General features: G+C 43.8%; 1 protein-coding gene across 1 annotated transcript in view; it reads left to right on the top strand.

The window, feature by feature from the left end:
- LOC146986584 (uncharacterized) overlaps positions 1 to 12,606 on the top strand; it is a 387,075-nt gene that overhangs the window by 227,483 nt on the left and 146,986 nt on the right. The window contains exons 14-18 of the mRNA XM_085780291.1: positions 343 to 516; positions 1,081 to 1,254; positions 5,416 to 5,589; positions 8,055 to 8,231; positions 8,750 to 8,923. Of these exons, the coding sequence (XP_085636417.1) occupies positions 343 to 516; positions 1,081 to 1,254; positions 5,416 to 5,589; positions 8,055 to 8,231; positions 8,750 to 8,923 (873 nt within the window). The remainder of the gene's footprint in view (positions 1 to 342; positions 517 to 1,080; positions 1,255 to 5,415; positions 5,590 to 8,054; positions 8,232 to 8,749; positions 8,924 to 12,606) is intronic.

Consider the following 12,606-nt stretch of genomic DNA (forward strand, 5'->3'; position numbering starts at 1 on the left):
CGTTTTACATTAAAAAAAAAAAAAAAAAAAAAAAACCTGACCACCGGCCGGTTCGGCCCAGAACAGACCGGCCGTTCGGGAATCCTCCCGAACCTCCCTGTGGCCACCCCGCCCCTGCTTCCTGTCCACAGTGTCTGTGAAGCAGCCTCTGGTAACATGACTCCACTGTCAGTGAGGGGTCAGAGGTCAGCTTCAGACAGTGGACAGTTTCTTCTGAGCCACTGTGACTGTGTCCACAGCCTCTGGACCTGAAGCTTCTTCAGCTGTGAACAGATGACGAGACACTGAACGCTGTCAACAAGGAGCTTTGTCCTCAACTCACTGCTTTTATTCTTTATTCAGATTGTGGGGCTGCAGTTTGTCAGAGATCAGCTGTTCTTCTCTGGGCTCAGCTCTGAAGTCCAACCCCTCCCACCTGAGAGAACTGGACCTGGGTGGAAACAAGCTGCAGGATTCAGGAGTGAAGGATCTGAGCGGTTTTCTGGAGAGTCCAGACTGTAGACTGGAGACTCTGAGGTCAGTTCACTGACTGTTACTGTTGTAGATCTTAGATCTTTGATCCACAACTGAACCTGATTGATCTTCACTCAGAACTTGAATCATTGACTTTGATGTCATGAATGAAGGATGTTTGAAATAGTTGTTGTCTCATGTTTCCACTTGTTCTTCTCTCACACTGAATCAATGATCTGATCACTGTGTGTGTGTGTGTGTGTGTGTGTGTGTGTGTGTGTGTGTGTGTGTGTGTGTGTGTGTGTGTGTGTGTGGTCCTGGATCAGGGCTGGACCTTCAACCTTTGATCCAGTTCAGTCCTGAATCAGAGAGTTGTAGTCAGTGTTTAGTCCAACAGGTATTGATCAGATATTGATTGTATATTGACAGACTGATCTGAGGTCAGCAGCAGCTGGTGAATCTGTGCTGACATGTGGATGATGTGTGTAGAAGGCCACATGATGATGATCCACAACAACACAAGGACAAAGTCCCTCTACTCATTTACACACTGATCATTGATCAGGACACATCTGATCAATCATCAATCATTTCATCTTCTTCTTTTATTCTTTATTCTTTATTCAGATTGAGGGGCTGCAGTTTGTCAGAGATCAGCTGTTCTTCTCTGGGCTCAGCTCTGAAGTCCAACCCCTCCCACCTGAGACACCTGGACCTGAGCTACAACGAGCTGCAGGATTCAGGAGTGAAGGGTCTGAGTGGTTTTCTGGAGAGTCCAGACTGTAGACTGGAGACTCTGAGGTCAGACTCTGTTTTATTTCTGTGCTCAGATGAATGTGATGTGAAAGTTGTGTTGATACTGAGCTGCAGACATGAGGCTGATATTCTACTGATCCACACTGAGGCTGTAGGACAGGGTAGGCAGGCGCTCACAGACCAAGACCAGGGCTGTGGGGGGTCGGCACCTCAGACAGCTCATCACACAACAACCTCACAACAAACAGATTCATGCACAATGGTTCACACAGATCCAAGTCTTAAACATGTGCAACACCTTTTCCCTACAATCCACACTCAAATATGAGCAACAAGGATGTTAACTGTACACAACAAGCTGTTATTACAAGGTTTACAACAGAGAAGACACACAACCTGGGGTGTGTGTGTGTGTGTGTGTGTGTGTGTGTGTGTGTGTGTGTGTCAGAGAGAGAGTAGGTTAAAACTTGCTAACTGTTAGCCACCGTAGCTCAGGCGTTGGTCTCCCGTCAGATAAAAGCTGCTGTTGTTCTTCAGATGAAAGCTCATTAAGGTGTTCACCTCTCCAGTGGAGCATCACTGCAGTTGAATTAGCTGCTAAACTGCTGGAGGCTAAAAAGCCAGGGGACACATCTGTGTGTTGACCATTCACCAAGGCAACGTGAACAGAAGTGCAGCTCAGACATGGTGCAGTTAAGTTAAGAGGCAGCGTAGCGTTGTGCCTTTTCACCTCCATGTGAACTCTTTGTGGGAACTTACTGCACATGTGCAAACAGCCACATACACACCGTACTGACAGAAGAGGCAGAGCAGCTCTGGGCCTTTGCTCTGTAATACTACTAGGGCTGACCTCCAAAAGTCGACTATTCGACGATTCGATTCGGAGGGGTCTGATTCGACTATGAACCTCGTAGTCGAATCTAACTAAGACCCTACCATTCTGACTATATGGGGGTGCCTACGGCTGCTGAGCATAAATTGTTACATAGAATGTCTCTTTTCGTTATAAAAAGACTATTTTGATACAAAATCTGCCTACTTTCTGTTAATAAAGACTTCAAAATTATGTGTGTGTTTAAACGGTAGTCTTAGCTTCTTACTACGTATTAATAAATCACCCACTGCAGTTGCACAATCAAATGAGCGGAGGTTTTTTTTTTTTTTTCAAATGAGTGGAGGTGAGCAGTAGGACCGTCAAAGTCACGGTACTCAGAAGTCACTGCAGAAAGACGAGAGGCAGAGCCGCCAAAGTTTAAAATCAAGGAAGTCTGACAGTCTAACTTTGTCAGCATTTATCATGCATGACCTGACAGAACAGCAAAACATTGTGAGGATACATCTGACTTTGACCGAGTTACATTCAAGAACCTGCTTTCAATCACGGAAAATAAATTAACTCCAGTGGTGATTTTTTTTTTCGATGGATCAGCTGTGTTTACCGTTTCAAGTGTCAATAGTTCTGATGGTTAGACAGATGAATTAGTCCCTAACACATCCTAAAGTTTGACATGTCAGAGTTTTTCAGAAGAGGAACTTGTTTTTTTTCCGACTTCCGAGTTGTCATGAACCATAAGTGTCGGGAGTCACAGCTGTAATCTCGTCCCTCTGCAGCCTGTCTGTCTCTCTGCCGGTGCCGCGGTCACACTGTGTGTGTTACAGGATTGATTAACGTAATGTACGGATTGTCGAGTCCTTCTGACCTCCGTTTTTTTTTTTTTTTTTAAAGTATATTTTTTTGGCTTTTCATGCCTTTATTTGATAGGACAGTTGAGAGTGTGACAGGAAATGGGAGGCAGAGATGGGGGGAATGACATGCAGGATAGGGCCGTCCGACGCGGGACTCGAACCGGGGCCGCCTGCAGCAAGGACTATAGCCTCAACACATGGGGCGGGTGCTCTACCAACTGAGCTAAACTCCGCCCCCTGACCTCCGTTTGTTTTGATACTACATGTTTTACCCGGTTTCTCTGTGTCCACGACCACCGCTATCCTTCATCACGTTGAGGGATGAGGGATGACTCACAGTCCGAGCAAAAGGAGCGTTGTCCAGGGCAACGTAACATAAACGCATACCCTGGGTCACAATGGGTACAAAAAATCATCCAAAGTGTGGAAAATAAATAAAGGTATTTGTTTTACACCTACCATATTTTTTTGGGTGTTTTAGCTGTTTTGTTTGAAAGGGAAAAAGTCGCAAATTTGCTGCTGTCTAAAAAAAAAAAAATAAAAAAAAAGGTTCGACGATCAGTCGACTACGGCAAAATCTGACGAATCAGATTCGACTATGAGAATCCTTAGTCGAAAACAGCCCTAAATACTACACATGTGTAACCTGCCTCAGCTCTAATTGTTGATTTTTTAAAACTAGGAGATACAGATATTGTATCAGTGCATTAATTACCTTGTGGATCAGAAAAATCTGAAGTCTAGATCGCTATAGGAGAAAGGGGTATTAGCAATATGCATTGAGTGCAGGGTAAATAATTCATACAACCAACAGGTACGTTTTAAGTGTGTTATACTGTTTTGATTAAAAAAATAACATACAATTAAATAATTAAAAAAAAAATGTTTTACAGTGTCAACACTCACATGAGATATCAACCACAATTTTCAATAAATTCAGTCTCTGTATAAATCACATCTGTTTTGGGTAGCTCGCCCCACCACTGAGGTCCCTTCTAACTTTACAGAACGGGAGGAATCCCCAGCAGAAGAAGTAGTCTTTGTGCAGATCTCAACCCCAGGAATCCATACACAAGAAAAAGACCCGGCCAGAGGCTCAAACTTCACATACACACACACACTCCGGGCACAAGGAAGAATACACGGCTCGTCTGTCCAGGTTCCGGTTCTCCTCCGTCTCCGTCACACAACACACGGTCCACTTTCAACCCACGGCAAAAGGAAAAGGCTTCGCTCTCTGCGCCGACAATAAAAAGTTAACTCAGACTTTGGAATATCTGGCTTTCTTTCACAAAAAACAGTAATATCTGCAGCCGAAGCTTAGCATGTAGCCACCTCGATGGTGGCCCGGCAGAGAGAGAGAGAGAAAAACAACAACACGTCTGCACGTACACCCTGACGGCGTCTGATTGGTTACTCTACTTCACATCACGTGAACTCCTCACATCACCCGAATCTTTTACACTTCAGAAAGGCACATTCGCCACACTTGAAATAAACAAAACAGTCTTTTTAGACAAATGTAAATAAACTTGTGTATATTTATCTTTTTTATCTATTTATTGACATATTTATGATTTTATCATAAATCCTATTTATTTATTTTATGTAAGATTATTTTAAATCAAACTCTATTTGTTTATTTATCTGTCAAAAAAAATATGAATTCATTAATTTATTGATCTAATCAATTAACTGATAACTGGACTTCTGATGTGACGTGTCCCCTGCCTGTAACCTGGGTTACACATGGCTGAGTGGTTTGTGCAGCTGCTGCCTGGACAGAAGCTAGCTCTGTTTACTGGCTTTTATTAGACCATGAAAATCACCACATTCTGACACATTGAACTTGTAGTAAAGTTATCTGAAAGTCCAAAAGAATCCAACTTTAGATGAAGTGAATAAATCAAAGCTCTGACTGCACCTCACTGGTTTTTAGTCCAGTCTCTGTTTCTCTTCATGTTTCACCTCCACTACAGAAACACATGTGATGTATCAGACAATAACTGATCTATAATCAATAGCTGCTGGCTCCACCTCTTTCCTGAGGCTCTGGGATGTTTATAGTGAAACATTCAAAGCCAACATCCCATAATAAGCAGGTGTGTTTCAGCTTTTTCTGTCTCTGAGCTTCATTCAACATGTGTTTCTACACGTTAGTTGTCATGGTAACAGAGTTCAGCCTCACATGTTTGTTGTCTTGAGCATGGTCAGTAAATCTCTGATCAATGTGGCTGCACAACATGAGTTTGTCTGGATGGAGCCACAGGTGGAGCTGACAGGTGAAGAGATGGAGTCACTGCGTCTGTGTTGAAGCAGCAGCAGCTTCTCATGAATATTAATGAGCTGTTTTCTCTCTATGTGACTGTTTAACCTGCTTCCTGTTGCTTCAGCTGTTGGACTTTGATTTTCTAAACTTGTTCTTTCTGAAGCTTCTTCAGCTCTGAACAGATGATGAGACACTGAACGCTGTCAACAAGGAGCTTTGTCCTCAACTCACTGCTTTTATTCTTTATTCAGATTGTGGAACTGCAGTTTGTCAGAGATCAGCTGTTCTTCTCTGGGCTCAGCTCTGAAGTCCAACCCCTCCCACCTGAGACACCTGAACCTGACCTGGAACGAGCTGCATGATATAGGAGTGAAGGGTCTGAGTGGTTTTCTGGAGAGTCCAGACTGTAGACTGGAGACTCTGAGGTCAGACTCTGTTTTATTTCTGTGCTCAGATGAATGTGATGTGAAAGTTGTGTTGATACTGAGCTGCAGACATGAGGCTGATATTCTACTGATCCACACTGAGGCTGTAGGACAGGGTAGGCAGGCGCTCACAGACCAAGACCAGGGCTGTGGGGGGTCGGCACCTCAGACAGCTCATCACACAACAACCTCACAACAAACAGATTCATGCACAATGGTTCACACAGATCCAAGTCTTAAACATGTGCAACACCTTTAGCTCAGGCGTTGGTCTCCCGTCAGATAAAAGCTGCTGTTGTTCTTCAGATGAAAGCTCATTAAGGTGTTCACCTCTCCAGTGGAGCATCACTGCAGTTGAATTAGCTGCTAAACTGCTGGAGGCTAAAAAGCCAGGGGACACGTCTGTGTGTTGACCATTCACCAAGGCAACGTGAACAGAAGTGCAGCTCAGACATGGTGCAGTTAAGTTAAGAGGCAGCGTAGCGTTGTGCCTTTTCACCTCCATGTGAACTCTCTGTGGGAACTTACTGCACATGTGCAAACAGCCACATACACACCGTACTGACAGAAGAGGCAGAGCAGCTCTGGGCCTTTGCTCTGTAATACTACACATGTGTAACCTGCCTCAGCTCTAATTGTTGATTTTTTAAAACTAGGAGATACAGATATTTTATCAGTGCATTAATTACCTTGTGGACCAGAAAAATCTGAAGTCTAGATCGCTATAGGAGAAAGGGGTATTAGCAATATGCATTGAGTGACAGGGTAAATAATTCATACAACCAACAGGTACGTTTTAAGTGTGTTATACTGTTTTGATTAAAGAAATAACATAAAATTAAATAATTTAAAAAAAATAAAGTTTTACCTAGTCAACACTCACATGAGATATCAACCACAATTTTCAATAAATTTAGTCTCTGTATAAATCACATCTGTTTTGGGTAGCTCGCCCCACCACTGAGGTCCCTTCTACCTTTACAGAACGGGAGGAATCCCCAGCAGAAGAAGTAGTCTTTGTGCAGATCTCAACCCCAGGAATCCATACACAAGAAAAAGACCCGGCCAGAGGCTCAAACTTCACATACACACACACACTCCGGGCACAAGGAAGAATACACGGCTCGTCTGTCCAGGTTCCGGTTCTCCTCCGTCTCCGTCACACAACACACGGTCCACTTTCAACCCACGGCAAAAAAAAGGCTTCGCTCTCTGTGCCGACAATAAAAAGTTAACTCAGACTTTGGAATATCTGGCTTTCTTTCACAAAAAACAGTAATATCTGCAGCCGAAGCTTAGCATGTAGCCACCTCGATGGTGGCCCGGCAGAGAGAGAGAGAGAAAAACAACAACACGTCTGCACGTACGCCCTGACGGCGTCTGATTGGTTACTCTACTTCACATCACGTGAACTCCTCACATCACCCGAATCTTTTACACTTCAGAAAGGCACATTCGCCACACTTGAAATAAACAAAACAGTCTTTTTAGACAAATGTAAATAAACTTGTGTATATTTATCTTTTTTATCTATTTATTGACATATTTATGATTTAATCATAAATCCTATTTATTTATTTTATGTAAGATTATTTTAAATCAAACTCTATTTGTTTATTTATCTGTCACAAAAAATATGAATTCATTAATTTATTGATCTAACCAATGAACTGATAACTGGACTTCTGATGTGACGTGTCCCCTGCCTGTAACCTGGGTTACACATGGCTGAGTGGTTTGTGCAGCTGCTGCCTGGACAGAAGCTAGCTCTGTTTACTGGCTTTTATTAGACCATGAAAATCACCACATTCTGACACATTGAACTTGTAGTAAAGTTATCTGAAAGTCCAAAAGAATCCAACTTTAGATGAAGTGAATAAATCAAAGCCCTGACTGCACGTCACTGGTTTTTAGTCCAGTCTCTGTTTCTCTTCATGTTTCACCTCCACTACAGAAACACATGTGATGTATCAGACAATAACTGATCTATAATCAATAGCTGCTGGCTCCACCTCTTTCCTGAGGCTCTGTGATGTTTATAGTGACACGTTCAAAGACAACATCCCATAATAAGCAGATTTCAGGTTTTTCTGTCTCTGAGCTTCATTCAACATGTGTTTCTACACGTTAGTTGTCATGGTAACAGAGTTCAGCCTCAGTAAATCTCTGATCAATGTGGCTGCACAACATGAGTTTGTCTGGATGGAGCCACAGGTGGAGCTGACAGGTGAAGAGGCGGAGTCACTGCGTCTGTGTTGAAGCAGCAGCAGCTTCTCATGAATATTAATGAGCTGTTTTCTCTCTATGTGACTGTTTAACCTGCTTCCTGTTGCTTCAGCTGTTGGACTTTGATTTTCTAAACTTGTTCTTTCTGAAGCTTCTTCAGCTCTGAACAGATGATGAGACACTGAACGCTGTCAACAAGGAGCTTTGTCCTCAACTCACTGCTTTTATTCTTTATTCAGATTGGAGCTCTGCAGTTTGTCAGAGATCAGCTGTTCTTCTCTGGGCTCAGCTCTGAAGTCCAACCCCTCCCACCTGAGAGAACTGGACCTGAGTCAGAACTACAACCTGCAGGATTCAGGAGTGAAGGATCTGAGTGGTTTTCTGGAGAGTCCAGACTGTAGACTGGAGACTCTGAGGTCAGTTCACTGACTGTTACTGTTGTAGATCTTAGATCTTTGATCCACAACTGAACCTGATTGATCTTCACTCAGAACTTGAATCATTGACTTTGATGTCATGAATGAAGGACGTTTGAAATAGTTGTTGTCTCATGTTTCCACTTGTTCTTCTCTCACACTGACAATGACTCTTCACTTTCAGCTCATTTCACTCAGTCTGATCAATAATCAATGATCTGATCACTGCAGCTGCGTGTGTGTGTGTGTGTGTGTGTGTGTGTGTGTGTGTTGTAGTCAGTGTTTAGTCCAACAGGTATTGATCAGATATTGATTGTATATTGACAGACTGATCTGAGGTCAGCAGCAGCTGGTGAATCTGTGCTGACATGTGGATGATGTGTGTAGAAGGCCACATGATGATGATCCACAACAACACAAGGACAAAGTCCCTCTACTCATTTACACACTGATCATTGATCAGGACACATCTGATCAATCATCAATCATTTCATCTTCTTCTTTTATTCTTTATTCAGATTGTGGAGCTGCAGGTTGTCAGAGATCAGCTGTTCTTCTCTGGTCTCAGCTCTGAAGTCCAACCCCTCCCACCTGAGACACCTGGACCTGGGCTACAACAAGCTGCAGGATTCAGGAGTGAAGCATCTGAGTGGTTTTCTGGAGAGTCCAGACTGTAGACTGGAGACTCTGAGGTCAGACTCTGTTTTATTTCTGTGCTCAGATGAATGTGATGTGAAAGTTGTGTTGATACTGAGCTGCAGACATGAGGCTGATATTCTACTGATCCACACTGAGGCTGTAGGACAGGGTAGGCAGGCACTCACAGACCAAGACCAGGGGCCTCATTTATCATTGTGGATTCACCTTTTTTTACACCCTTTTTCCCCCGTTTTGTGTGTACGCACTTTTCTCCGCCAAATTTGGGATCTATCAAGCCAAAACCTGACGGGGAAAAGTGCGGACATTTACACCCATTTTGACCCTGGCGTACCGTGATTTATGCCTTTTTTGAGGAACAGGAGGAATTGGCGACACCGTTGCTGAGTCAGAGAACTGCAGTGTGAGAGGGAGAGAGGAGCGGAGTACATTTAGAAGAGACAGTAGGATTTCTTTGAAGTAATTGTGGTAGTGGTGGACCGTTGATGCTGGCAATCCAACCCGCTCTATAATAACACTAGGCTCTATGTTAATTGATAAACAGAGCGGATTGAGGATTTTGCTTTTTTGCTTTTACACACTCTAGTGTGACGTCCGACAAGGATCAAACTCGCCAAGTTTAAAAACACACCGGCAGCAGCTCACACTGATCTGCAGCTACTGAGACTGTTATTAATCTGTCACCTGAGTTAACGAGGTGCACGTGAGTTTGGAGCTGACGAGAGAATAAAGAGTGAGACAACGTAACCGTTCAAAGTAATGGTAACTATCGTGGAAACCCTGCTTATTGTTTTAACATCTAGGTGTAAAAAAAAAAAAAAAGATTTTCTGTGATAAAGGGGCAGATTACATTAGATTATTCTTCTTTCTGCTCCTGTTTGTTGAGATTTGGGAGGTTTTGGTTTTTATTGTAGCTTATTAAAATGCAAGATCATTTTTCTGACTGATTTATTGCCCGTGTATCTGCTTTCGGAGAAGCGGAGAAGTTCCGCTTCTTTCCCCCGCCCTCCGCCCGTTGTCAACGTTGTCACTTTGTTGTCACTTTGTTGCCGCTCCACAGAGCACATGGCTAATTAAATATGCACGTGCTGACCATATATAGTTGTATATAGGCGTTCCGGGGGTGGAGTAAGAGGTGTGTTCACGTGTGCACCATTCTTGGGTCCGGTGTGATTTATTGCGGAGAGTTGTGCGTACGCACAGTTTGATTGATCTGAAAAAGGTGTAAATATTTAGGGTGTACGCCATTTTCGTCTTTTCGCCGTACGCAAATATTTAGTAGCAGTTTTACACCCTCTTTGATAAATGAGGCCCCAGGGCTGTGGGGGGTCGGCACCTCAGACAGCTCATCACACAACAACCTCACAACAAACACATTGATGCACAATGGTTTACACAGATTCTTCTGCCCTCGGCTAAACTGAGTGCTTTAGCTTATGCAGCGAGTTAAACATAAATGGCTTCAGTAACCACTCGTGAGTCACTTGCATTCTTCTGAGCTTTACTGGTGTACCATTTTCCTTGTAAAACTGTGACAACAGAAACAGAATAAAGAGCATTCAGTTCCAGTGTAAAAATATACATTTCACATTCAAAACTATTGCAATATGCAAAATAACCAATTCACGTACTTAACGTTAGCAACAGATCCTGTATTGAATAGCAACCAAAAGGCTAACTCATAACACGTAGCTTTGACTGATTAGAATAGCGTATCGGCTGTAATAACATGAAATGAAAGCACGAATACACGTCCGTAATCATAACTTACAGATTATGACCTTCTCAAGCGCAACAGGTGAGGAAAACAGCAGACTTCACACAGGAACGACATGTTAGGAAGACTCGGCTATACTCTGCCGATACAAACTCACTTCCTGCTCCCGTTTTACGCTACTAGATGGCAGTGTGTGTCAACAAACTCAAAATCCACTTCTCTTAAAGGGACAGTTACCAGATCAAAACAAGAGCAAAATAGCTAGAGTGTGTCACAAAATAAAACCTCAAGTACAGAATAACTAACAAAACAAGACTGAGAGACAGAATACTCCCCGTCTGACATCAGTAGGATGTCACATCTAACCCACACCCACTGTTTTCAAAGGACATGTCTTTCAGGTGTGGTCCTTCGCTACCAGCAGGATGACTTCACTGATAGGTCTCAAGTACAGTCTCTGTTCGCCGTTGCGGACTATCTTGACTTGGATCTTCCTCACTCTTCCATCCTGGCTAGGAAAGGTCTTTGCAACAACGCCAAGAGGCCAGTCGTTCCTATTCTCTTGCCCATCTTTAAGTAGGACGACATCTCCTATTTGTAGGTTGGGTTTGGGTGTTCTCCACTTGCGACGAGGTTGTAGTCCACTGAGGTATTCCCTCTTCCATCGTCCCCAGAAGACATTGGCCAGGTACTGTACACGTCTCCATTGTGCTCTAAACAGGTCACGGTCGTCAAAGTGACCTGGGGGGACTACAGGCATGGCAACTTTCTGCGTGAGCAGCATGGCAGGAGTGAGAATCTCAGGGTGTTCTGAATCAGTGGAAACTGTTGTGAGTGGCCTTGCATTAACTATAGCAGAGACTTCCGACATGAATGTCACTAACACCTCATGTGTGAGCTTGGCCTTTCCATGTTGTAGCAGCATTGCATCTAGAATCCGCCGACTGACGCCGATCATGCGCTCCCATGATCCAGCCATGTGGGAGGCATGTGGAGGATTAAAATGCCACTCACAACCACTATCTCCGAGGTAGGTATTGATTTTGTCATTGTGACAGCCCCTCTTGTCAATTTGAAGTTCTCTGCAAGCGCTCACAAAATTTGTACCACAGTCTGATCTGAGCAGCTTGGCAGCACCCCTGATGGCAAAGAAACGTCGCAGTGCATTAATAAACGACGAAGTGTCCATTGACTCTATTACTTCAATGTGTATGGCACGAATACTCATACATGTGAAGATTACAGCCCACCTCTTAGCTTCTGCTTGACTTCCACGTGTTTTTCTGACTGTGACGGGCCATGGGCCAAAAACATCAAGGCCTACACATGTGAAAGGAGGGTCTGTGCACATTCTGTCCTCTGGCAGATCTGACATGATCTGTTCTTGTCGTTTGCCTCTTAATCTGCGACATGTAACGCAGTTAAAGATAACACTGCTGATGGCTCTTTTCCCACCCACTATCCAGAAACCTGCAGCTCTGATTGCGCCTTCAGAAAAGTGTCTGCCCTGGTGGCGTACTTGAGAATGAAAGTGCGTGATTATGAGCTGAGTTACGTGGTGTTTACTGGGGATGAGTATGGGGTGTGTTTCATGTGCTGTGAGTTTAGCTTTTGTTAGCCGACCTCCCACCCGGAGAATCATGTTAGTGTCCATGATTGGATTCAGTTTGCTAAGTGGGCTTTGTTTGGGAACAGACTCACCACGTTCTATGTGCCTGATGTCATCTGCATACACCTCACTTTGAACTGCACGAATGATGATGGCTTTGGCCTGCTGGAGTTGTTCTTCAGTGATGTTCTTGTCACACTTGTGCCATCCATGGCATGCGCTCTCGGGTGCAGCTTTAAAGGATGTGACTATGTGGAGTAGCCTGGCGATGGCCTTTAACAGACGACTCCAGCTAGAGAATCTTTCAAACCTTGCAGCTCCGAGCGTTCCTTTTGACAGGGCGGTAGCACAAGACACAACCTCTGGACGCAGTTCAGTGTCTTGTTCGGGGC

The sequence above is a fragment of the Trachurus japonicus genome, chromosome 6 (assembly GCF_045865225.1).
Source record: "Trachurus japonicus isolate A0001 chromosome 6, Traja_1.0".
NCBI classification, from domain to species: domain Eukaryota; kingdom Metazoa; phylum Chordata; class Actinopteri; order Carangiformes; family Carangidae; genus Trachurus; species Trachurus japonicus.